Below are 27,658 nucleotides of genomic sequence, written 5' to 3'. Positions count from 1 at the left end.
AATTCACCTGTTTAAAGTATATAAGTCGGTGAGTTTTTAGTATAGTCACAGTCATGTGCAACCATCATGACAGTCTAATTTTGAAATATGCCCATCACCCCGGAAAGAAACCCCATGCCCATTAGTTAGCAGTCTCTCCCATCCCCGACTCCACTCCTCCAACTGGCTTTAAGTAATCACTAACCCACTTTTTGTCTAAGGGTGTCATTCCTTTCTTTTTTTTTTTTTTTTTAAGATTTTATTTATTTGACAGAGAGAGACACACACACACAGAGAACACAAGCAGGGGAAGTGGGAGAGGGAGAAGCAGGCTTCCTACTGAGCAGGAAGCCTGAAGTGGGGCTTGAACCCAGGACTCTGGAGTCATGACCTGAGCTGAAGGCAGAGGCTTAACGACTGAGCCACCCAGGTGCCCCTCAGGGTTCCATTCCTTTTTATTGCCAAATAGTATTCCATTATATGGATATACCACATTACTCATCAGTTGATGAACATTTGGTTATTTTCAGTTCTTGGATATTATGGTAATGCTGCTATGAATATTCATATACAAGGTTTTGTGTCATCATCTTAAACTTTCTTTTAATGTGAGGATGTATATTATATCTTAAGATTTGCATTGGAATTCCCTGGGTATAATTTTAACTTAGTATAACATATATCATCCAATGATCTAAGTACATTTTGCTAAACTAGTAGGTAACTCAACCATTTAGTAGTCTCTCCTTTGTCTTTTGGAGTCACTTAAAAACTGAGTGAGTGAAATGCCCTGTTTGCTTTCATCACTCTCTGTGCTGGATCCCATTTCAAAGGACTCTGGAGTTTGATACTTTATATCCTGATCTCGATTGGAGAAGAATGGCTTATTGTAAATTCATTTACAGTTGGTTGGCTATTTGGGGGCATGAAAAGCTGAATGACAACATTAGGTCATATCCTCTGTTTTGTTAGTTTTAATCTTATATATTCTCGTTTTTGTTTTTCTGAAAGAATTTATAGACTTTGTAATGCTGAACAGCTTCTGGCATATAGAATTTAATTTCTGTGTTGACATTAACCTCAAAGATAGGTCATTAAACTTAAGCTGAACTTGGGCAGTCATTAAGAAAGTAGTTTAGAGAACTACTAGATTAGATTAATAGTAAGAATATTTAAGTGTCTTATTCACATTGTCTTCTGGCCTTTGACTCAATTCTGGATCTGGAGGTTTATTTATTAGAAATAGGACCCCATAATCTAACCAGAGCTAGATTACTTGCAACTTACTAAGTAGTCTTTATTAAAATAAACTTTTAGCAAATTATGGGAGCTAGCTTTTAAGTCTCTCTACCTTCTGAAAACATGAGGTTCAGTCAGATATGTTTGGTTACAGAAATGCTAGTTTATTGAAATCAACACGAGTATAGAGGAAAAAACTGATTTAAAATTTGGCTGTTTCACAGAATTATATCAGGTTGATCTTAACAAGCCCAAGGATTTTTAGTTCATTAAGATAGCATTATCCCGCCTGGACTTTGTAAAGCATCTATTTCTTTCAAATAAAAAATAAAAGTATTTGAGTAAAGCTTTTTATGTAAAAGCATGGTAGATGTCTCCATTTTTTTGGAAATCCTGTGAAAACTTCAGTCTGGGGAGGACACTGGACAGATAACTTAATTGTGTTTTGGTTGTTGACTGTCACAGTTTTTTTGCTCAACAGAATATGATGAAGAATAGTTAAAAGTACCTTAGTTTCTGCCAAATTTTAGATAGACCAGATTCATTATTTGTGGTTTAATTTCTTAAAAGTAGGGCCATGTTTTATACTACTTTGGTAGCTACAAGAAATCCCAAACAGTGCTGGGAATTAAGCAGGTACTTAGGACTTTTAAGCAGGTACTTAAGGGTTTTAAGATCTATTTAATAACATTCAGTTGCATTTTGCACCAGTGGCCTAGTGGAAAGCTTTTAAAAAGGAGTTGTTCTTAGCTTGTCTAGGTGTTCCTAGGTAGTACATTTCTAAAGGCTCAGTTCAAACATCACCCCTTTTTCTAAAGCTTTTTCTTGCCCATCCAAACCAAACCATGTGCAGAATTAAGTATGCCCATGTCTGTTCTCTTAATGTGTTATAAGCTGCTCTTACAGCTTTCATGAAATTGTTTGATAATTGTTTATTTTCTCGTCTGTCTTCTCTCAAGATTCTCAAGATTAAGGATTGTATGGTAACCTTAATACTAAGCATAATCGTGACAACAGAGATAGAGCTAAAGTCTTAGTAAAAATTCTAATCCCATGGGGGGCACATGGCTGGCTCCGTAGGACACGCAGTTCATGATGTTATGGTTGTGGGTTCAAGCCCCAAGTTGGATGAGGAGCCTACTTAAAAACAAAGTTCTAATCCTAAGGCTGAATATTTTAATTTCTCCCGTTGTTGCTCATATTTTCTAAAAGATAATCTCTTCAGTTTTTAACTTTTAACTTTCAGATCGTAACTTTCATATAATAAAACCATGCTTTCTCTTTTGGTAATGAGCTAGAACCACAGAGAACTGGAGACAAAAATCAGAAAGCCTGGATAATGTAGATTGGTGGTAGTCCTACTGTAGCGTCCATCAGAATCACCTGACAGGCGTGTCAAAACATGGATTCTTGAGCCCAGTCTCTGGAATTTCTGATGCAATAGATTTGGGATGAGGACGTAAGAATTTGTGTGTCTGACAGGTTCCCCAGGTGACGCTAGTGGAGTCGGCCCAGAGACCAGACTTTGAGAACCACTGATATAGATTGCAGATTCTAACTAAGCTATCTGAAAGACCTCCAGTATATTGAAATGGGGCTGTTCTGATCTTCCCACCTAGCCCTCTTTTTAAGGTCTAGGGGGAAAAAAGTACTCCATGATTCCAAAGCTCTCTCCAGGTATCTACACAGAGCACAGTTAAGCTGTTAATGAGCCAACTTTGGTCCCCACAGAAGCCAGGAGGGGTTTTCTGAAGAAGATTGGTTAATCTCTTTTGGTGTCTCATCATCTGCAATTGTAAGAGTATATGTGAGCGCACAGTAGGAACTTGTTGACTGCTTGATGAAGCTAGTTTAGAACTCTAACCTCCTGGTTTTGAAACCAGGGGTCTAGCATCTATAAGACGCTTCTTTTTGAGGCACCTGGGTGGCTCAATCACTTGAGCTTCTGCCTTCAGCTCAGGTCCTAATCCCGGTATCCTGGAATTGAGCCCTGTGTCAGGCTTCCTGCTCTGCGGGGGAGCCTGCTTCTCCCTCTCCCTCTGCTTCTTGCTCCCCCTGCTTATGCTCCCTCTCCATCAAATAAATAAAATCTTAAAAAAAAAAAAAAAAGATGCTTATTTTCATTTTACTTCTGTATTGGTTTGAATGCAACTAAAATTAATGAAAAAATATTTTAAATTTAATTATTAATCGTTATGTCGAATTAACCAGATTTCCCCATCATATTATTTTGAATTAATTTATTTTTAATTTAAATTCAGTCGATTAACATATACTGTATTATTTGTTTTAGGGGTACAGGTCTCTGATTCATCAGTCTTCTGTAACACCCAGTGCTCACCACAATGCATACCCTCCCCAGTGTCCATCGCTTAGCCACCAGCCACCCCGTCCCTTCTACTTCCCTCCCCTCCAGAGACCCTTGGTTTGTTTCCTGAGATCAAGAATCTCTTACAGTTTGTCTCCCTCTCTTGTTTCCTCTTGTTTCATTTCTTTCTCTCTTCCCCTATGATCCTCTGCCTTGTTTTTTAAATTCCAAATATCAGTGAGATCATATGATAATTGTCTTTCTCTGATTGACTTATTTTGCTTAGCATAATGCCCTCTAGTTCCATCCACATCATTGCAAGTGGCAATATTTCATTTTGATGACTGCATAATATTCCACTCTATAAATATACCACATCTTTTTCCATTCATCTGTCAATGGACATCTGGGTCTCTCCATCATATTTAACTACATTGATTACCCATAAATTGTGGGGTTTTTATTTTTTTTTAAAGATTTTATTTATTTATTTGACAGACAGAGATCACAAATAGGCAGACAAAAGCAGAGAGAGAGGAGGAAGCAGGCTCCCTGCTGAGCAGAGAGCCCGACATGGGGCTTGATCCCAGGACCCTGGGATCATGACCTGAGCCGAAGGCAAAGGCTTTAACCCACTGAGCCACCCAGGGGCCCCAAATTGTGTTTTTTTAAAGATTTATTCATTTAAGTAATCTCTGCACCCCAGGTGGGGCTTGAATTCACGATCCTGAGATCAGGAGTCTTACATTCTTCTGACTGACCCAGCAAGGTGGCCCTACCCATAAATTTTTTTTTTTAATTTTTTATAAACATATATTTTTATCCCCAGGGGTACAGGTCTGTGAATCGCCAGATTTACACACTTCACAGCACTCACCAAAGCACATACCCTCCCCAATGTCCATAACCCCACCCCCCTTCTCCCAACCCACCTCCCCCCAAGCACCATAAATTGTTTTTAAGATGATATATTATTACTTGTACTGTCAAAGTTTTTTTCACTTAATACGTGTTTATTGTATGTTAACTATGTTTTGGTTAAGCTCTGGAGTTTCAGTAATGCACACTATTAGATAGTAATATGTAATTTTCTGGTTGAGGATATTTTTGTGTTCTAATAATTTTAAATTAATAATTCATGAATATTGTAAATAAGATTATTTAGAAACATTATAACCAAGTATTCAGTGGGGGAGGGGGGACCCAGAAGGTTAACTAGCTGTTATTTCTAATTGGAAGGAAAATGAACTACCATATTACTTCCCAAGTAGAAATGCCATACAATCAAGTTCTTACCTGATTGTTACGTGGTTTTAAAAGAAATTCATGGTCACATGAAGGCAGTAATCGTTGTACCTATGTATTACTACATGATTTTAGAGGAAAAAGATTTTTTAAATGAAAGCCTACTGGATAGCTCCTGTATATTGTACATTTTTTCTAAGTCCATCAGGGAAATCATCTTAAAAGATCTCATCCATTGATGAATTTATTGTCTGGTCAGGTTGAGAACATGAAACGTATGAACGTGAAACCACAGTGCAAACAATTAAAAATCAAATTATCAGCTAGAACAAGTAATTTGTTTTACATCGTGTAAATCATCTATGAAGTAAAAGGGTGTCCAAAGTGAAGTAGGATCGGTGAGGTCATCATTTATATACACAGTTGTTGACAGTATGAGAGCAAACTAGTTGAAATTTCATTGGACTAGTGAAAGTTTAGATTAAGCTATCTCTTTTCATAACTTGTTAACTTTTGGACTGACAGCTTGAAGTTAGTCTTGCTCCTGGCCTCTAAACGTTTTCCTGAGAAGATTCAGTAAATGAGTAACCAAGGACTCATTCTCTCCACCTCCCAGAGAATTTTGTAGAAGCAGAGTATCAAGCCAGAGAGCACCTCTCATGGCTGTTTTATGAATAAATTGAAAACAGTGCTCATAGATTTGTCAGTTTGATTTCTTAAATAATTAAGAGAGAGAAAAGTTGGAGGGCAGCTGCTCCTTTTTAGGCTTAACTTGAGTTAGATTTGATAGACTTTAAAATATATATAATCTGCTTTTGATTGCTTGTTCATGTGTAATTTTTTCCTCATCCAAAGACTTTAACGATGCAGATAAACATTCGTGACATGAAAAGTCACCCCCTTTCTAAAGCGTTCCCTGTCCATCCATTCCCAAGCCCTCTGCAGAGTGAATTACCCGGGTCTCTGTTCCCTGGCTTACTCTTCATTATATTATGATATGTGGTGACAATGAGAAAAGGCTGTATATCCAGAGAACCATATTTTTATTATGGAGATTTTCTAAGCATGTACCAACTAAAGGAGAGAGAATGCTGTGATGGGCTCACATCCCCATCTTCGTAATTCTTGTTTTACCCCTACTCCCTTGTATCATGCTGTTATATTCCTCCTGTTGGCGGGAGTATTTTAAAGGAAATGCTCACAGAGAAGGCCTTTCCTTTTCTTTCCTTTTCCTTTCCTTGTTCCCTCCCTCCCTCTCTTCCTTCCTTCCTTTCTTTCTCTCTTCCTTTCTTTTATTAAGAAAGCTTTTTTCTTTAAAAAAGGAAAAAAGGGGACGTCTGGATGGCTCAGTTGGTTAAGCAGCTGCCTTCGGCTCAGGTCATGATCCCAGCGTCCTGGGATCGAGTCCCACATCGGGCTCCTTGCTCAGCGGGGAGCCTGCTTCTCCCTCTGCCTCTGCCTGCCTCTCTGTCTGCCTGTGCTCGCTCTCTCTCCCCCCCTGATAAATAAATTTTAAAAAATTAAAAAAAAAAAAAAAAAAGGAAAAAAGTTGGGGGGGGGGGCGCGCCTGTGTGGCTCAGTTGGTTAAGCAGCTGCCTTCGGCTCAGGTCATGGTTCCAGGGTCCTGCTTCCTGCTCAGCAGAGAGCCTGCTTCTCTCTCCCTCTGCCTGCTGCTCTGCTTACTTTGCTCTCTCTCTGTCAAATAAATAAATAAAATCTTTAAAAATAAAAAAATAAATAAATAAGGAAAAAACAAAAATAAAAAACGACACCTTTAGGGTGCTTGGGTGGCTCAGTGGGTTAGCAGTTAAGCGTCTGCTTCAGCTCAGGTCATGATCCTCGGGTCTTGAGATCAAGCCTCAAGTTGGTCTCCCAGCTCAACGGGGTGACTGCTTCTCCCACTCCCTCTTACCTCCCACCCCTGTCTGTGCTCTCTCTCTTTCTCAAATAAATAAATAAAATCTTTTTTTAAAAACCCACCATTAATATACTGAACAAAATAAAATAGTTCCATGGGGTGCCTGAGTGGCTCAGTGGGTTAAGCCTCTGCCTTCGGCTCAGGTCATGACCTCAGGGTCCTGGGATGGAGCCCCTCATCGGGCCCTCTGCCCAACGGATAGTGTGCTTGTCCCTCTCCCTCTACCCCTCACCCCTGCTGGTGCTCTCTCTCTTTTACTCCACTCTCTCTCTCTCAAATAAATAAAATCTTGTTTAAAAAAAAGAATTGAAGGGGTGCCTGGGTGGCTCAGTGGGGTAAGCCTCTGCCTTCAGCTCAGGTCATGATCTCAGGGTCCTGGGATAGAGCCCCGCATCGGGCTCTCTGCTCAGCGGGGAGCCTGCTTCCCCCTCTCTCTCTGCCTGCCTCTCTGCCTACTTGTGATCTCTGTCTCTCAAATATATATATATATATATATATATATACATATATATATGTATATATATATATAGAAAGGGAGGCAGAGTTCCTTTTTCCTGATATATGAATACATTATTTCATACACGAAGTAGATATGTAGTTGGCCGCCTACTGGGTGGCTGGCATTGTTCTAGTTGATGGTGATACAGCGGGAAGTTCTACAGAACTTCATGGAGCATGAAGAGAAATAAACAAAGGTAATTGCAGATTTTGGTGAGTGCTATGAAGGAAGTAAAAGAATGAGAGGACTCGCTTTGGATAGGGTGGTCAGGAAGACCTCTTTGAAAAGGTGACTTCTGAGCTGAGACATGAAGGATTAAAATGATCAGTGCTGCCATTTATTGACTTCCCTACTATATGCCAGGCAGCATAAAGGATTTTCTTGCATTATTTTATTCCATAGACTCTGCAAAGTCTACTTTATAGTTCCTGTTTTACAGATCAGAAAACTGATGCTCAGAAAAGTAAATTACTTGCTCAAGACCTTGAATCTTAGGAATAGGGGCCGGGATTTGGACCAAATCTAGGCGTAATTCCAAAGCCAGATAAGACATACCCTTTTCCTGTGTTGTATTACCTCTTAGACAAAAGGAAAGTGGTGAATACTAGTTAATGTAGTAAATGGTTTAATTTATTTATTACGGAATGGTTATAATTTCAGAGTACATATACTCATTTTATTTGGGAATATTTGTTACATAAGAAAATAGACCTTCTGGGCGCCTGGGTGGCTCAGTGGGTTAAGCCGCTGCCTTCGGCTCGGGTCATGATCTCAGGGTCCTGGGATCGAGTCCCGCATCGGGCTCTCTGCTCAGCAGGGAGCCTGCTTCCTCCTCTCTCTCTCTCTGCCTGCCTCTCTGTCTACTTGTAATCTCTGTCAAATAAATAAATAAATCTTTAAAAAAAAAAAAAAAAAAAAAAAAAAAGAAAATAGACCTTCTTGTCCAAACTAAATGAAATCATTTCAATATCTGTTTTTATTGTTTTTGATTTAACAATGGTTTTATGTTTAAAATACCTTCGCAAAAATATCATCCAGATATTTCTAACCTATTAAAATAATGCACCTTCTGAGTTTCCTTTTTGTTTACTTTTTGTTTTGTTTTTTACTTCACAGATATTTGTTAAAACTTATATAAAAGATATTTTAAGGTGTCTGTTTAAATTAACTTTAGTAAGTGAAATAACCAGATTGTTCGGGGTTCTATAAATAACCATAAAATTAATCTTGGGGGGAAATTTTTTTTCTTATACCAGCACTTACTGAGCACTTAAATGTATTCTCTGAAGTATTACAACAACTCAGTCAGGTCAGTAGTGATCCCCATTTTATAGATGAAGGAACTGAGGCACAAAGAGGCTACCTAATTTACTTGCGATCACCCTTTAGTAAGTGATAGTTTTTAGACCTAAAGTTCAAATCCTACGCAGTCATTGATTTTATATCCTAAGTATTAAAAAGGTCATCTCAAACAATAAGAAAGTAGGAAACTACTATTATATTCTTCCTTGCCAGTAAGTTAAGTCCATACTATTGTCCAGTGAACCATGCATAAAGACTCAGACATTTGCTTTGGTGTCTTAAACTAGAACTAGTTTAGCAGTTAAAACCCAGATGCTAGTAATCCAAAGGGGCACGTGCACCCGAATGTTTATAGCAGCAATGTCTATAATAGACAAACTATGGAAAGAACCTAGATGTCCATCAACAGATGAATGGATAAAGAAGATGTGGTATATATACCCAATGGAATACTATGCAGCCATCAAAAAAATGAAATCCTGCCATTTGCAGCGACGTGGATGGAACTAGAGGGTATCATGCTTAGCGAAATAAGTCAATTGGAGAAAGACAACTGTCCTATGATCTCCCTGATATGAGGAAGTGGAGATGCAAGGTGGGGGGTTTGGGGAGTAGGAAAAGACTAAATGAAACAAGATGGGATCAGGAGGGAGACAAATCATAAGTGACTCTTAATCTCACAGAACAAACTGAGGGTTGCTGTGGGGAGGAGGGAGGGAGAGGGCGGTGGGGTTATGGACATTGGGGAGGGTATGTGCTATGGTGAGTGCTGTGAAGTATGTAAACCTGGCAATTCACAGACCTGTACCCCTGGGAATAAAAATATATTATATGTTTATAAAAAAATAAATAAATAATGGGGGAAAAAAACCCAGATGCTAATTTTACAAACAAGGCCACCTCTAACAATATTAAAATAATGGTATTATTTCCTGGCTTCAAGAAAAATTCCCCAGTAACTATAGGAATGCTGTGGCATGAAGACAACATCTTAAATCTCTATGCAAGTCATACACAAAGTGTTATGGCAGTGAAAAACTGTGGTGTGAATAATACCTCCTCACAGCCCAAGACACGTGATGTATCTTGAGCCACAGTGTTTGTTGGATTTTGTAATTTCATGAGCAAGATTTGTATTTTTTTTTAAAGTTCTGTATTTCTGTGTGTTCCACTTGATGTCAAATCTGTATTCTTAGATTGTAAGGTTCCATTAAAAAAAATAAATAATCTCAACCCCTCCTCCCTCCACTCCTCCTCCCCCCCACACTCATTTTGTATAATATGGTAATGATATCACCGTTGCAGTAATTACGGGTCATCTTCATTTCTTTCATCTCTGCCTGTTCTGATGGCTTCATTCCTTTGACGGAAAAGATTTGGCTCTGGGTGCTATGATTATTTTGTTAAGCGTTATTCGAATAGACAGGAGTGAGAGAAATTAATCAATCCAAATGCAATTAGCATCATGTTTAACCCAGTGATGGACGTCTCAAGGTGAAACAGCTAGGGGAGTTTCAGACATTATTATTCAATCCAATGGTTCTTATCTAAATTATAATCAAGAGAGGTTTTTATTGGCTTCTCAGTGTGAAGATGTAACTCTTTCCCTGCCCTAGGGGTCAAGAAGACTGAGCCTTCATCCTCTGTAGACTTTAGTTACTGCCAGCATGTTGAAGTTGGGATGTTTCAAGCGGGAAAGTTGTCTTAATGTCCAGGTGATTTGAAATTTATCTATATGGTGATCTTGGTCTGATTTTCCTGAGAGTGGGATGTGGCCTATGGATAAATTACTCTAACTTGAGGCAAAATATTTTGTGTATTGATCAAGTCAGTTTGACTATTTATTTTCTTAACCTTACATGATAGATTTATTGCTTTATTACACACTTTATGGATGAAGAAATTAAGACTGAGAACATGAGACTTAATATGAGAAAGGTTTCACCACGATGTATTACTACCCATGCCCTGAAGCACAAGTGTTCTGCACAAATTTCTAAGTGTTTAGTAAAAGTTCTCACCTCAAGAGTATTAATCCATTGCTTTGATCTCATTGCCTTTTGTTCAGTTGAGTTTATTCTTGAAAGGGGAACCAAGCAAAACTATGAAGTGCTCTGAAAAGGTTACAAAATACAAATAAAAACTTGATAGCTCTCCTTCCTGAACCACATCTTCCAGGGTTTGATGATGTTGTTGTTGTTTTGGTTTGTTTTGTTTTTTAGTAGGGAGAAGGATAATAAAGATTGAATATTTGAAAACTAGTCTTGTTTTGCTCTTAAAAGAAGGCAGGGCAAGGAGAGTTGATGGGAGAAACACAGGCTTTCACCTGAATACAACATTTTTCAAATGCCTGACAATTAAGATTCTTCTACTTCTGCTTTCAATCTTCAGGCATCATGGCTGACACTTCCCATATTTTATGTTCTTGTTTGATGTTTTATATTCTGAGAATAAATCTGTTGGCTGGATATTTCTATCCTTTTTTTTTTCTTTTTTGTCATGAAAGGCCATTAAAATTATTTTCCATATTGGAACTGTCCAAATTTGTTTACCTGTACATTGAGTCCTGGCTTTTCTTTTTTATATTACATCTTGGGTAAAACATTCACCAGAAATGGGCCTTACCGTGAACTGAGGGGGAAACGTTTAATATAAAATTATCCTTCTCTGAATTCCCCGGAGGGAACACTGTTCTTAGCACCCCACCCTTTTGAAAGAAAAAAATCCTATTAGAAAAACAAGATGCCCAATAGAAAGAGAATCTGGAAAGTGTGCACCCGAAAAAAAAAAAAAAAAACTTTTTTTAAAGAGCTCTCAGGAGGAAGATTTTCATAGTCCATGATAGTTTGGTCACAGATGTAGCATCCAGACTGTTCTTTTGTCAGATACATGTTTCGGTCTCCTCTTGAAATGCTTATGCCCAAAGAACTTTAGGCAAAAGCCTCAAAGCTGTTCTGCTTACCTTCAGATGCTTCTTCTATGTAATTTAGAGAAGAGGGAGATTTCTACTAGAGACTCGCTCATGAACTCTCCCATGAGTTCTTTGAGAATGGAGACCTTGTTAGCATTACACCACCTTCTGAGGACCACCAAGTGTCTAAATGAGGCTTCAAAGTCCCCTTCTCATGCACGACACGGTACTCAGTTCATAGCACCTTCAGATCTTGATGGCCGCACTAGCACAGCTGCTCTTGGATTAGAGGCATGAAGAAGTGTGCTTCGTCCTCAACTTGAATGATCCATCATTTGCTGGTACGTTTTGTGCAGAGTTCTGAGCAGGAGTGTGGGGAAGGATCCCAGTCTGGCGAGCTGCTCTGCTGAACCCCGGCTCTCTGCCAGAGCGACCAGAGACTTCCCACGTTCCTGTGAGAGAGGACACGGAATTATAAATCACATCGGTTTCCTTTTGCTCTCCTCTAACGCACCAAAATAGCCTGTGAACAACTAGCCTGTCTCAAAGGCCGCTTCTCCTGTATTGGAATCTTCCCTAATATCTAGTACGGAGTCGTCACTTCGTGTGACTGACTTAACCATTCATCCAACCCCCTTCATGCTTCCCCTACCCAGTGTACCGTGATGACTGGAGGTCCCTTCCGTCACAGTTATTAGAATGCATTCAAGGTTGCCAGGACGAAAAAAGTAATTTTTAAAAGCGCCCAAACCATAATTGTAACCAGTGGCTTCATTTCTACAAAACTATCTTGCAATGAAGCTAACTAAGTAAATCGCTTCTGAGTGTCCTGATGTAAACTAAACTAGGATTGTATGTGTTCCTCTTCGCTGGAAGCAGCTGCTGGTAGAGTTAAGGAAGGCGGCTGCCTCTACTCCCTGACATTACTCCGGTAGGTCTGGTTCTCCAGGTGAGACGTGTTACACGGATGCAAGTCATTCCTGGCTCCTTTCTTTTCGCATTGGAGATACTATTTTTTTTTTTAATTTTATTTATTGGGGCGCCTGCGTGGCTCAGTGGGTTAAGGCCTCTGCCTTCGGCTCAGGTCATGATCCCAGGGTCCTGGGATCAAGCCCCGCATCAGGCTCTCCACTCGGCAGGGAGCCGGCTTCCTCCTCTATCTCTACCTGCTTCTCTGCCTACTTGTGATCTCTGTCTGTCAAATAAATAAATAAAATCTTTTAAAATTTTTATTTATTTATTTGACAGACAGAGATCACAAGTAGGCAGAGAAGCAGGCAGAGAGAGAGAGAGAGGGAAGCAGAGAATTTATTTATTTATTTAAAGATTTTATTTATTTATTTGACAGACAGATCACAAGTAGGCAGAGAGGCAGGCAGAGAGAGAGGAGGAAGCAGGCTCCCTCTGAGCAGAGACCCAATTCGGGACTCAGTCCCATGACCCTGGGATCATGAACCGAGCCAAAGACAGAGGCCTTAACCCATGAGCCACCCAAGCGCCCCTTGAGGTCTTTTAGGAAGGAAATTGTTTGATCTCCTTTGGCCATTCCCAAGAATGCCTGTGTGCCATCTCGGAGCGGACCTGCTACCTCTTTCTCCAAGTGGCAGCTGAGGAGCTCCAGGGCTCCCCTTGGTCAGCGAGGAACGCAGGGAAGGAAGAGGTCGAGACAAAGAATAATAGTCATGGGAACTTGAAGGAGGTGGGATGGGAGAGGTGTGTGATGCGATTTCAGAGGCATACACCACTCCGTCGCCTCACGAAGGCCTCCTGTGCACGACGGGCTTTGTCGTGGGGCAGCTCAGACACCACTTTGATAGGCAGCCAAGTCACGAAAGAGACATACCTGCACCACTGGAAATAGAGTTTGATGAGACAGTTGATGTGTGTTCCAGCAGCAGACAGGAAGTGTCTACTACAAAGGGAACCTGCTGTTTACTCCAAAACTCAGTTCCCACAGAGCACACGGACCCGTTCTCAGGCTACTGCAGTTTGCTCCCACCACATCCTGATCCCTGCAGCACGGATTTCTCTCTTCTCTCATTCTCCGCTTCCTCACTCCTTCATGGTACATAAAGTAACTGGTGTATATACACAACAAGCATATGGTTTTTTTAAAACATGACCAGTGCTATGTTCTGACCAACATTGAACGGACATGGAATGGGATAAAATACTGGTTCAGCGGTGGTATCCCCTTTCCCCGTTAGTGGCATGCTTGTTCAGTTCTTACCTCATATTCCAATAAGTTATTCTGCTCTCACTGTTTAACCATAAAAAGAAAAAGAAAAACTCCTTGTGTACCTTGCTCATTTGGGAGAACTTGAATGTTTTTCATTTATCATTATAAAACAAGGGCAGTTGTATAACTTTTTTGTACATAGCTGTTACATGCAGGGCATTTTGTCTTTAAATAGAAACAAATTGCTCTAAAAGAAATGAATTCTAGGGGCGCCTGGGTGGCTCATTCGTTGGGTGTCTGCCTTCTGCTTGGGTCATGATCCTCAGGGTCCTGGGATCAGGACCACATCGGGCTCCCTGCTCGGCTTCTCCCTCCCATTCTCCCTGCTTATGTTCCCTCTCTCACTGTCTCTGTCTGTCAGATAAATAAATAAAATATTTTTTAAAAAAAGAAAAGAAATGAATCCTAGATAGTTTTCCTATCAAGTGTCTCTTTGCTTAAATAAACGTCTTGTTTGAAATGGAAGAAAGAACGATAGTTGTACAGTAGGTAGTGTTTACTAAATGCCTATGTGACCTTTATGTTAATTTCACCTTGAGCCAATGAGGGAACCAAGGGGTGCCTGGCTGGCTCAGTCAGTAGAGCATGCAACTGATCTCAGGGTCGTAAGTATGAGCCCTACGTGGGTATAGACCTCACTTTAAAAAAATAATAAAATAAATTTTATTAAAAAAAAAAAAAAGGGAAACCAAACCTCGGGAAGATGTCTTGGGTGACTTGTCTCCATTGGTCCAGGGTTCATGTAGGAGCTGGGAAGCAGCAACTCCAAGACGGTCTGATGCTCAAAGCCCTGCTCCTTACACAGGGTTATGCTATTTCCTTTGTTTCCTGCCAGTCGTATTAGAGTCTCCTAAAGACAGCCTCGTGTAACTTTTCTCCATCTTGCTAATGTTTTTAATTATGTTGAGGCACAGAAATATTTAAAGTAGTTTGCACTGGAATTGAAAACCAAACATTATGAGTTTCTCCCATTTCATTAAAAAGTTACTTAATCTTTACATTGTTCTCTACATTAAAGCCGAGCAGAATTTTATCAGGCAATTGCCTCAAAGTTATAATCTGGAAAATCTTTCTGTAATGAAACCCATATGTCATGGGCGAAAGGTGCAAAGCCCTGGCAGAGAGGGTTGGTCTCGTGAGAGAGTCTGCACCCAATCTCGTTAACCAGGGTGCCTCTGGTAATCCCTCATCCCCTCACTGGTGAGAAATCAATCTGTACCACTGAATCTTTTTCAACCAGCCACCAAGAAAATTTACTGCAGAGAAGGCAGTTTGGGGATAGTCATTGTGGGAAGGGAGCCAGAGGCAAGGCTAACTGTAGATGGAGGAATTGGAGAATCTGAAGAAGAGATTGTATTAAACCACACACCACCTTCTGAGCGAGCAGGACGGAGACCTCCCTTCAGCCCTGACCTCTCTGACTAGACCCGGGTATTTACAGCTGCCGTGAACCCGACAGCCTTAGGGAAACGATGAAGGGGGGACATAGAAACTGCATAAACCTGGAAGTTGATCGTAGTTTCTCCATTTGCTGCCTGTCCTGTCCCACATTCTCGGCACAATTCACATGTTACCCCTACGGCGACAGTCTGTATTGTGACTTAACTCCGTTCGCGGGCTCCATTGCGTAGGAGGGCCTGTGATCATGACGTGGCATGGAGGCCGTGCTTCTCTTCTGCGCACAGATACCGTGGTGGTGGATGACCAGTGGATCCCTCTTGGCATAATTATTAGAATGTGGGAGCAGTGTTGCCTTCCTGTTCAACCTCAGAACCCTAGAGGATTAACCCAGAACTAGAAAATGGTTAAGCAGTTTTAATGACTCTAGATAAAACTAGCAATCTTAACGTTTCTAAGATTGTCTCCTAACACATGGTGGAAAAAAACCAGGAGAAATGAAAGGAACTAGAAGTGTCAAGCTGGGCAGCATATAATCTTACCAGGGCCATTAATGCAAGAATTGCACCAAGCCATAACTAGTGGAAACAAGAAGGGATGAGGCAGGGGAGTAGAAATGTCTTCCTCTCTTCTGTAAGCAAGCCAGAGACATCTCTAAAGGCTCTTCCCTTGGAGAGATTTGAAATCCTTGGTGGGAGTTTTTTCATAAAATACATTTACATATAAAACCCTGCTGGAAGGGGTGTGTATGTGCTTGCATGCGAGTGCACACGCTCGTGTGTGTGTGTGTAAGAGGAATACAGAATAGTAGCAGAAGGCTGTCTCCCTACTCCTAATGGGATTTTGCAGCAGCATGTGCGAGTTTGTTTCAGAAGTCAAAAATGAACAGATGTTGGTATAAATTACCTCTGTGTCTGATGTCTTGCAAATTAAAAGCGCGGTTGGCATCACTAAACAATTTCACTAGGTTTAGGGGGGTGCGGCTAGCAGGCGGCGATTACTGTCGCGGGTCGGTAAGAAACCTCGCACTACAGCAAAGCAGCAAGGCAAGGATAAAGAAATAAGGAATAAAATAAGGGGTTATGTGAATTAATCAGAGATGTTAACATCTCCGATAACAAGTGAACAGGAGGGCTTGAGGTCTGAAGCTGCCCCTGACCCACAGCAATTTCTCTGCGCACAAAGAGGGCTTGGTGCTTAGGAGGTGATTTATAGGGCACAGCCCTCTTTTAGGGAGCAGCTATGTCACAAATTCGTATATCTCCTATATGGGACTGGCGAGTAGGGAAACTTTCTCCCCTCCCATGTAGAAGATGAGGTCTTTGAATTACTTCTACTTTTACGGTGGTTTTCTGCAGCTCTGTGTGCTCAGATTAGGTTGAAGGGGGAGGAATGATTGAGTGGGGAAAGGGTTGTTAAAAAGGATTGGTTAAATTCAAGGAGAGCTTGCCACTGAGAGACTTTGGAAGAACGGTTTATTTTGCCGTTTAAATCCTTTTGATCCCTCAACTAGATTGGGTCTTTTTAAATTTGATGTCTTAAAATATTGTTCATTCTCCCATTTGGGGAAGAAAACAGTAAAGAATCGGGGATATGAAGGGAAACAGGCAGAAGTAATTAGTAAGATCAGTACAGAGCTCCAGGCCCAGGATTTTTGGAGCAAGCCTCTGTTCTACCCAGAGTTTTGGATTACCCACTTCTGGTTTCCAAAATACCTGCTTCTAGCCATGCTGTGGGATCATTTGATATGATGTACAACTCCTTAGTAAGCACCAGAGAGGAGACAGGAGACCCAACCAGCAGAAATAAATGATGAGAGCCACTCTGGCCAAAAGTTTAAGTCAGTTCCTAGAGGATCAGGCCGAGGGAAAAGCTTCCAAGGAGTGGGATTTTTTAGGTTGTTAGCCTCCCTTATCATAGTTCATTCATTCACTCAGGAAACACCGAGTGCGGGAGAAGCAACAGACTACTCACCCTCCTTTGAAAGGCGGTGTGTTAATGGTACCACTCTACCAAGCATGTTCATTGCTAAATAGGCGAAAGAAAACCAGGGCAGGTGGCATTCATGTGCTACTCATTTTGCAGATAAAGAAACAGGCTCATAGATCTTGCCTATCCCAAGGTGTCGTACCCCCCCCCCCCCCCCCCGCTGCTAAACACTAGAACTGGAACCTCAACTGAGTTCAGACTCTTGTGTCATCATCTACAAGTCCACGCCACCTCCCCTGGGCAGGAAAATGCCTGTTTGGATTTCCTCTAGAGTAGTTAGTCCTACCTCTGTCTCTCCATTAATCTGGCATTACTTTCATCAAAGGAAATTCTTTTTCTTGCCAAATAAGCAAGATAAATTTAGGAAAAACAACCACCACCAGCAATGTAGAGAATGAAGCCCCTAGGGCCATTAATAGATCTTAGTGTCTCTGCAAAGGAAGGCAACAGACATTATTGTGTTCCTGCTTGGAATCCTTTCGTATAATATCATTCATCCAGCCAATATTTATTTAGCAGATACTACCTCTAGTGTTTGTGATAGAAAGAATAATGAGCCTCTACCCTCAGTTCTTACCCTTTAGGTCAGGAAGACACGTATATAAACAGATAGCTGCAAGTCTTACCAGAACTTTGTCTGTATAGGGTTTGGTGCAAATCCACAAAGGAAAGGAACAGTCATTTTGATTTGAGCCCGGGTGGGGTTGGGGGCACATGTGGCAAGCACTTAGCACTGGAGCTTCCATTCCTAATTAGTGGGATTTCCTTGCCCTTTGTTGGAGCTCCAGAATTTGTGAGAGGTGAAGAATATATGGACTGCAGGTACCAGAACCTTCCCTGTGGTTACGGAGTTTGTATTATTGTATTATTGTAGTTCTCTGTTGTACAAATGAACCAGGAGCTACTAGGGAGGGGGAGGGGAGTCCACTCATCTAGCACCAGGTCTGGACTTGAGTCAAGCCACAGGAGGCGGGGCAAAGGTCCTTCTCATTCTAAAGGTGCCTCTCCAGCCATCTCACTCTTTGGCCAGGATGGGGACATACTCTTAGGAGGCCACAGGCGCAGCCTGCTGTGAGCCCACCGCCCAGTATCAGGAGACTCCTGGCCTCCGGGACCAACGGTTGGAAACTTTGAGCACTGTTAAATCTATTGAAGAGATCAGGGAAGGTGATTTTGTCGGCATGAGGATGAAGGGGTGTTACAGTACATCCACTTCCTGCAGGTTTGCTCGGCAGAGCTGCAACAGTGGGCTTCTGGAGTGGCCCTTGTAATTGAGAAATGTTTTACTTTCATTTTGGAGCCTCATATGTAGGAAAGTAGCTGTATAAACCCTCTTGTAACCACAGCATTCAAAGATTGATGGTGCTGAAAGGCAGAGAAAGACACATAAACCTTGCCTGGCTGTATTAAATATCTAAGGACTGACAATGCCAAGAGAGAGAAGACCAAAGCTCTATAAACCCTACTTTATTACACCATCCACAGATGAGCTGCACTGAGGGAATATAAACCCTGTTACATTACAGCATCCAGGGACTTCCACTGCCAAGAGATGGGGTAAATGATCTCTGATTCTGACCTGAGATTATAAATGTCCAGAGACTAGCAACCAACCCAGAGAAGACTCTAATCTTGGTTGGGTTGTAGTCTCCCAAGAGCAAACCCTGTGACATAGCAAACATGAATATTTGGTTATATTCTGGAGAGAGAGGGGGGGAGGTTTGGGGGAATTCCCTGGGGATTTTGTTCAGAGGGGATGACAGAGGGGATGACAGTCTTCCCCAGTTGGCCTTCTGGCAGTTGCTGGCTTCCTACAGTTTTCTTCGTTGTCAGTGTTGGTTGGTTTTTCCCTCTTTTTGGAGGTTAGTGGTGATTCCGTCTTAGTGGTAGCAACTGTTTTTACAATGTGAATTCGTTTGCATTTTTAAAACGTATTTACCTGAGATCTCTTATGCAGATTGTGGGTTTTCATTGATCTTCCATTTGCTGTGATTGCAGCCAGAGAGATGACACGGGGGAAATTTCTCAACATTCTGGAGAAACCCAAGAAGTAGCAGCTGCTTGTGGACGGGATGTCCTGGGGACTGGAACCGTGCCCTCCCTCCCAGTGGAGCTCTGACGATGTGCAACTCTCTGCTTCCCGGTGAGAGGCCGGAGGGTGCCCCTCCAGGACTGACCCTCCCCCCTGCTCCTGGCACTCTGCACCTCTGAGGACATTCGGCGGCAAGAGAGGAATTTGCTCTGTTGAGTCTCAACAGAAGGATGAGTACAGTTACTCAGTCAGCTTCCAGACTTTGACCATCTCAGCCTTGGATGTGGGTGACACCAGAGAGCACATCATTCTTAAAGGTCAAAGTTCTGCGCTATCATTTCAGAAAGTGATGCAGGAGCCCCAGGATCTTACACCTGATTTGATTCAGTGATGGCAAAGTCAGCTGTGGCACGTGGAGCGGACGGGTTCTTCTGGCTTGTACTTGATATCTTAGGAAGTATTTATGGTATGAGGAGACCAGAGAACAGTTAGATTCTGAAACAGACCAGTGAACTGACTGTGAACTCTCCATTATATATTGGGTTCCAAGAATCCCCAGCTGGAGAAGCCAGAGTCTTCTTGACATGTATACCTGCTTTAACAATTCTGTACCTCTCACAATAGTCCCCATGCCCCAGTGCCTTTCATTCCCCACCATCAGTTCTGACTCCAGGAACGGGGATCCCTGTGTATCGAGTCCCTCCTGGGAGTAACTAGTGAAAGACCCATGCAAGGTTGCACTGAGTTCTAGACCTCAAGACCAAGTTAAAGATGAAAGAAAGGACTTCTGAGTTCCAGGAATCCGTTAAAGACCCACACAAGAAAGTCAGTATGGCCGAAAAGGCAGGAGAAGGGGATTGTTGACAGGAGTTCCCATTTGATTAAAAACAAGAATCTCTAATTGACCTGAAAGGAACGTGCTGTGGAATGGTGGCAGTGTTTTGCCCCCCCCCCCCGTCCCCTCTCACAGCAGATATTTCATCAATGTAACAAATACACACATGCGTGCACGCGGGAAAAAAGAATTTCCGGACTTAAATGCAATTCCTGTGGAGCTCTTTGCCAGTTATCTGTCTCTGTGTTAAAACCTGAAAACCTAACCCATGCGTAAAATTGGTTACACATGTTCTCCATATTTTGTCTTGTAAGCCAGCCCCCAGCCTCTGATGTTTCGAGAAGTACATGATGCGTCCTAATCTTCATGCAAAGAACATCCACATGGCGGTTGTCTGATGGTGTTTGGTTACAAGCAAAGTTGTGGTTAAACTATTGGTCCTGAGTGTCTGTGCTAGGGTGCCACACTCGTCAGTTAAATAGCTGATCTGCTAACCATTTCTGACATGTGTGCCTTGTTTCCCAGGCTAGAACTAATATTGGGTTTTTCTCTCATTTTTGCCATCCACGTGACTTTACGTATTGATAAGGAGAAAACTTGAACACGAGTCACAAAGGATGGGTAAGCGAGAAAGAAAAGATTCTGCCTGGATGCGATATAGAAATTTAGGCTGGGGAGGCATAGATTTTAAGTTAGCCTATTATTGACATTCCTTTTTCTCAAAATGCAGTTGGAGTAGGAGGGAAGGGAAGGGCAAAAAATAGTGCCACAACGTCAGGTTTTTCCTTTGCTCGGTTTTGGAGAGTTGATGACATCAGGCACTTTTAAGTGTTTGGGGAAATTGAGACATACATGGAGAATATGAGGATACCTCCCCAAAACCAACTCAGGTCTGTAACCCAAGGCTGTGTAGTTGGTTTTCTGGTCTGCTTTGACCTTTCTTTTATTGTCATCTTATTCACCAGCACTTAACATAAGTCGATGTTTTAGAATTGCGATATTTATTGGTTTTGTATTTGTCATCCTTAGAAATGTTAATGATGTATTTTTATATTGATAATATAAATGGATGTGTAATGTGTGTGTACTTCAGGGTGTTAGAGGACTGTGCTTTGTACTTGATGGTTTCTGTGTCGTCATAATAAATATGTCCCTTTCATAGGAGAGTGAATTTTTCTTTTCCTCAAAGGGCCAAGTTGCATTCATCGGAAAGTACAACTCTAATGATAAATAACCTGCTATTTTCCCTTTAATATCATAGTGGGTGGTGTGGGGCTTTATGACCATCTACTACTTGGTCTCCCAGCTTCCAGTCTGTTCTACTGGCCATCCAACCTCATTACTGCTCGACTCCCTGAAGTTTTACTTAAAAACCTTTAATACCTCCTTGTGTCTAATAATAAAGTCTGGGTCTCTTATCCTGGCATTTAAAACACTCTGCATGTAATCCTCATCACCCCTCCTCTCCAGTATATGGAATCTGTTCCAGTTAATCTGAACAGTTCCATTTTCTCACTTAAGTACCTTTGCTCATGCCTCTGAGTCTAGAGAGTCTCTTTGCACATATCAAACCTACCCTTCCTACAAACCCCTGATGAACCACCTGGAAACAATCTTCCTCCCTGCATTCCTACAACACGTACGTATCCCGTCCTGACTTTTACCAACTCTACCTTATATTTAAGTGGTCTGAGTACATCTCTCTCGTCCCACTGAACTGTGAGCTCCTCTCCTACGCATCTGATTGAGCTGGAAGGGTCCATACTTGCTTGCAGACTTCCAATTAAATATGATGGAAGCAAATGTTTCTCTGCTGCCTACCAAAATCCTTAGTGTGACTTCCTTTTGGACTCTGCTCTAGAACTAGAGAAGAACAAGGATTAGTCCTATCACTGTCCCCCACGGATAGTTTACCTGCCCTTGAGCAGAGCCTCATGCCCTTTCAGAGAAACATTCCATGTGAGGAAACCCAGTTGCTTGGCACCATTGGCTCATCACTAATTTCCAAGAAAACAACTGGGTGGGCAGTAGATTGTGACCTGGAAAAGCCCGGCCGGCCAGCTGCCTCCGCAGGGACAGCGTCATCACCACGCTGCTCTAAATCTTGAGAGATTATTTTTCCAATAAATAATTATATATGATTTGCCCACAGGTTTCTTGGGCCTTCCCTTTGCCATTCTGAGTGCCTTCCTCACAGAAGCATCTGTTGGCTGAGAGGAATAGCACCAGGGCTTCAGAGACAATTTTCAGGTTCTTATTCAAGTCTTTTTCTCACCAGCAGTCTTGATTCTTGCTCTCTTCCGTGTCTTGGATTCTTGGTTGGCCTCTACTGATTCGCCTGGCCTTCCTTCCATTGTCAGAACACCAAAAGTTCACAGGCTATTAACTGTATTAATAGCAAGATGCCATTGTTAATTTTTCTGTGTCTTTTGGTGACCCACTTATCATATTTTTTAACTGGACACTTGGGAACTGCTGCTCGTTGGTGGTTCTCTAGCTGCAGCTCCTGCCTTCTGGGCCGTGAAAATGGAGCTGGTGAGTCAATCCATTGCCTTTTCGGTTTCTGAAGGGTGTTTGGACTTCCATAGGAGCTTTGTGATGAAACGAAGAAATTTCCTTTCCGGGGGGATGCTCTGGGCCCTTCTGTTTCCTTCCTCCAGGATTAAGGGCTCGCAAAAAAGAGAAACAGGCAGAGACCAGGAAGGGAGGAAATGGGCTGATGAGCCAAGGTAGATGGTCCCAGGGGTCAGACAACATGATTCCTTACCAGCTTTCAACTTCTACACAAAATCCATCTCCTACCATTTGGTTACGTTCTCCATTTACTGTTTGCTTCGTCTTGTGCCAACCAGATGGCCCCTGCACGGGCTTCTCTTTCCCCAGAGAGTCTTAGAGCCTCCACCCCAAACAGTGGTTTACAAACCGAGTTTGTAAGTTCTGACTGGCCTCTAACTGACTGTTAAGCCTCTATTGAGTCTTCTCTGGCCCTTGGGGGCTGTGTCCCCGACTCTGCCTAAAGAGACCACCAGCCTTCCTACTCTCTGTCCCACAGTTTTCCTTCATGATCAGGGGCATTTGGGGGCTTCAGGTGGCCCCAGGTGCAACCATGAGGCTCATGGTTGGCACAAGGGCTGGCAGAGCCTGTTAATTAGCACATGAACACCCCAATGCTCCATTAGCCAGGCCAGGCATTCGGAACCTTCCCCTCCTGTGGGCCCCTTCCTCCTAATGAGAGTGGGAAGAAGGGCCTCACAAAACACTGCCTCAGAATAATATTCCGCTTTGTCCCCACCAGTAACCAGGGCTGACAGGATCACTCTGTCCATTTCTCTTCTAATTAGCACAATTCCAGCATGGCCTGAGCCAGCAAATGGAGAAAAGCGATCAAAAGCGATCGGACAACCGTACCGAATCACAAACACAAAGAGGGCCATTCCCTGTAATTAGGTGAGACAATTCCTCAGTCTTTTCTCGGCTGGAGTTTGCCGCTAAGACTCTTGCTGTTTGGGTCCCAGCAACACAAGTTACATGTCTCCCTGGGACACTAATAAGCCCCAAATTGTCTTCCGCTTCACACAACTCTAACCAGAGGACAGATGCCCGAGGGTGGGGGGGAACACAGTGAGGGGACAGGGTGTCTAAACAGCGAAGCAGCTGCGGCAATGTCTCCCCAACTCCAAAAGGCAGACACTGGGGCTGTGGGCAGAGAAGGAAGAGGCCATTCATTTGTTGGGAGAACAGCTCCGGGTGCAGCCTGTCCCATTGCCTGAAGCCCTAAGAATTCTGGGACCTCAGGAGAGACCCACTCTCTGCTATCTGCCTCACCCCGTTCATTTGCCACTTCTGGCCAGTTGTCCCCTTCGGGTCTCCTTGTCTCTTCTCCTACATGTCCACGCTGGGGGCATCGTGGGCAGCTACAACCGTGGCACCATCCTTGGACCTGCACCGAAGCCCTATACAACCATAGTCCACGAACTTGAGGCTAGCTAACGTGCGGCACACACATGGGAATTCTACACTCAAAGAATCTGTGACTTAGAAGGAACACTTCCAGCACCCATTCACTTCTGGGTCTCTGGCTCTCTCACAAGCCTTGCTTTCTATCCCCATTCTCTCTTCTCCTGGAAGATCCCTGTCTTTTTCAACAGAGCAGTGGCCCATCAATGGCTAGGGCAAGAAGCCACCACTGGCCACACTCCATGTGGCTCAAAGGTTGGCCACTTAATAAACAAGACACGGCTCCCTCAGGATTGCAGCCCATTACTGGGATTACTAGGGGTGACACAGCCATGAACTTGGTCATAGCCAGGGACAAAGGAATGCAGGGGAGAGTGGCATGTGGAATCGCAATTAAACTCAAACTCTGAGCTGAGTTGGACTCACACATATTTTCATCTTATCCTGTTCTCTGCTTTCTGTTTGGATCTCTACTTGATGCTTTGGAAAGGGACCTCCAATACCAGAAAATAATTATCTGGAATCCAAGGAGCCAGAAAGCTCAAGTAATAAGAATGCTTTGTTTTTCCATCTTCCCTGTCTGAGACACACAGAAGTACCAATGAGGTTTGACTTCCTTTAAAATAACTTTTGGGAGATGTCAAAGAATCTGAACCAAATTCGTACAGTCTCTTACGGTTTCTTTGGCTATAAACAGGGATTAGAATAGTACTTGCCACATAATACATGCTTAATAAGAATTTGTTGGAAGAGCTACACCATGACACTCAGTGTGCACAGCTTTCTTGCTAGTCTCAGTTAAGAGTGTGGATCTGGAGAGAGAGGCAGTGTGTGGTCATGCAATTCACTTCTCTGAACCATAGTGTCCTTGGGACATTTCCTATGAGGCAGGCAAGGGGCGCCTGGGGTGCTCAGTTAAGCACCCGATTCTTGGTTTCAACTCAGGTCATGATCTCAGCGCTTTTGTGAGATCGAGCCCTGCATCAGGCTCTGCACTGGGCATGGAACCTGCTTAAGATTCTCTTTCCCCTTCTCCTCCTGCCCCTCCCTCTCCTCAAAAAAAGGGGAAAAAAGAGAGAGAGAGAGAGAGAGAGGCAGGCAAGCATCATGGATAAGGGCATAGACCCAGATGTCAGATTGCCTGGATCCAAATCCTGTTTTTGCTGTCTGCTAGACATGTAACCAGAAGAAAATCGCTTCACCTGTCTGTTTGGTTTACCCCTTTATGGGGTGGGTCCAATAGTAGTGTCGAACTGCTAGGGTCATTGTGGAGATTAAACTAGCACTTGCAAGTATTCAGAATAGCACATGGCCTATCTTACCCACTACATGAGTGCTTGATGGATATAGCTTTTAAGATGGATTCAATGCATTATTTCATTATTATACTCACATTTGTTAAAAATTGGTAATTCTTACAGAGAAAATAGAGTAACTTTCGGTTCCCCAGAATAGTTGGAAGGGGTAAAGCAGAGAAGCAGTTTCTCTCGCTCTTTGCCGAGAGCTGACTGCTTCCTGGGTACCCCTGCCCTCCTCCTCCGACCCTCCGGGGCAGCCTGTGCTGGCGTGGACATTCAGCAAGTATCATGGCTGACTCTTTGTTGCTCACGAACAAGGGAAGGAGAGGTGTTCTTGGTGACAGTGGCCGGTTTCTGAGCTGATACTGAGCTCGGCAGAAGCCTCAGCTCGCTGGACTTCCCTAGTCTTGATGGTCCTCCCATTTGCTGAGCATCCACACTCTTCCAGTCACTGCACAGGGATGCTCTTCCCTGTTTTGCTGTGTCCTCCAGCCCTCCCCACCCCACCCCTACCCCAATCCCGCCATCCTTCTTCCAGATGCTCCCCTTCCAGGCCCAAGCAGGAATCACTTGGGCCTGGACTCCCCCCGCAGCAGTCTCCTCCGGGCTTTGTCCTGCCCAGGAGCCCGCGGGGAACAGCCTGGCCTGCCTGTGCAGCCCGAGGGCCTCAGGGTCAAGCGGGGCTGAAGGTCACATCCCAGGGCTTTCCCGGATGTGGCCAAGCCCCAGGAGCAGAGCAAGCCCGAGCCAGTGGCTTCACACAAAGGAGCAGCGGAGAAGAGTCAGGTTGGAAAAGTCAGTGACTTTAGGCGGAGCGGAAATGAGAAGCATTGGCTGCAGCCACCAGCAAAGCCCTGGGTAAGGCCACAAGGGTTGTGTAGGGGTCAGAACCATAAAGGTCTTTGAGGAATCGGGAAAGCAAACTCCCGAGAACATCTTCCTTGGCCTCCTTTTCCCCTCATTTGTCTCTGCTGTCACTGCCTCCACCTTTTTTGGGAGGGAGGGAGGGAGGGAGGCGCAGAAGGAGAGGCAGAGAGAATCCCAAGCAGGCTCCACAGTCAGTGCAGAACCCAGGCTGGACACAATCTCATGATCCTGAGATCATAACCTGAGACAAAAATAAAGAGTCAGATGCTTAACCTACTGAGCCGCCCAGGCGCCCCTGCCTCCACCTTCTCGGCAGACCCTCATCCCTTGCTTTTCTCACGGGGCTGCTTACCTCAAGCCAACTGGTCCTTTGTACCTGGAACTATTGATTAAATCATGGTACGTTCACATAGTGAACTGTGATGCAGCCAGTTAGTATGTTTGCAAACGGTTACAATATCATGGAAGAAATAGTTTGTCATAAGGGTAAGCAAAAATAAAATAGTAAGATGTAAAATTACAAATGTGACATGATGTCCAATATGGGGGGGGGGGGCAGGGTATTATAGGGAAATAGACCCAAGGTGTTAACGGTACTTACTGCCTGGTTGGAGGATTGGGGGGGGGTGGTAATTTTTGCTTTTTTCCTACATTTTCCAAACTCCCTACAGAATCACATGTTGTATTCATCATATGGGGGGGAAAGCCTCTGGAGCTGAGTATATAGATGGGGCTTAAAATGCCCGATCAGCCCAACCTAGTACCACACACGTGTGCGTGCGCATGTGCAGACTTTACCGGTGACATTTGTTTATGGTAATGAGATTCATTCTTGTGTATGAACATGTCTATCCATCTGTAAACCTCTAAGTATTTACCAAGCACCCACTGAGCATCCAGCCCTGCCCCAGACCCTACTCCATCAGGTAAAGTGTGGACGAAATGACTTGTGCCCTAAGCATGCTCCTTCCCAGGGCCCTGCCCTCCTTACATGCCACAGGGCCTTTGCTCAGGAACAGAAAAATGTTCTCTTAGTACATGTTCAGTTAGGGCTGCCAAATAGCTCTTTTTCCTCAGTCCATGCCCCCATAGGAAGCTATATCTCACCTAATTTTGATGTTGACTCTTAAGGATGAATTTCCCCAGCTCGGGGGCAAGCCAAACATTCCTCCAGATGTTGTACTGTGAGAGCTTCCTTCGCTGCTTTCTTCCTGCTTGTTTTCCCTTCCCAACCAGGAGAGAAGGGAAGGGGAAAAAAAAAAAAATAGAGGAACTTGGGGTCAGGAGTAGGCATGGGTCAGGGCGGCCTGGAATGATACTCCTCTGTTTTCATCCCAGAGCGCCAGACAGAGGCACTGCACCCTCCGGAAAGAACGTGAGGTACCTTCTGTGCAAGCTGGGATCTGAGGGACACAAGGGGTGCATGGGGGGGTGGTTCTCCCCTTTATTGGGAACACGTGTGTGTGTGTAGTCAGGGTCCCTGCAAGGTGGGAAGCAGGGCCGTGGAACTGATAAAGAGATGTGAACCTCGGGGGCTGGTTCACATGGAATCATGCAGAAGAATGAATTCCATCCTCCAGAAATGGGTCTCGTCGACTGGAGTCTACAGGCCCAGGGATCTAACTAGGTCTTGGAGGGCCTC

The 27,658-nt window shown here is 43.3% G+C and overlaps 1 protein-coding gene across 4 annotated transcripts in view; it reads left to right on the top strand.

Annotated features, from left to right (window-relative positions):
- Window positions 1–27,658, top strand: part of LIN52 (lin-52 DREAM MuvB core complex component) — a 140,041-nt gene that overhangs the window by 97,708 nt on the left and 14,675 nt on the right. Inside the window, exon 6 of one of the 4 annotated variants that reach the window (XM_059182823.1) lies at window positions 19,026–21,058. The exons of the other annotated variants lie outside the window; for them this stretch is intronic. Coding sequence (XP_059038806.1) covers window positions 19,026–19,081 — 56 coding nt within the window. The 3' untranslated portion in view covers window positions 19,082–21,058. Of the gene's footprint in view, window positions 1–19,025; window positions 21,059–27,658 lie in introns of those variants that run through there. 4 annotated transcript variants of the gene reach the window in all.

Source organism: Mustela lutreola, chromosome 7 (genome assembly GCF_030435805.1).
Source record: "Mustela lutreola isolate mMusLut2 chromosome 7, mMusLut2.pri, whole genome shotgun sequence".
Classification (NCBI taxonomy): Eukaryota; Metazoa; Chordata; class Mammalia; order Carnivora; family Mustelidae; genus Mustela; species Mustela lutreola.
Note: the sequence above shows the minus strand (reverse complement) of the source record. Positions and strands in the feature narration are given on the sequence as shown.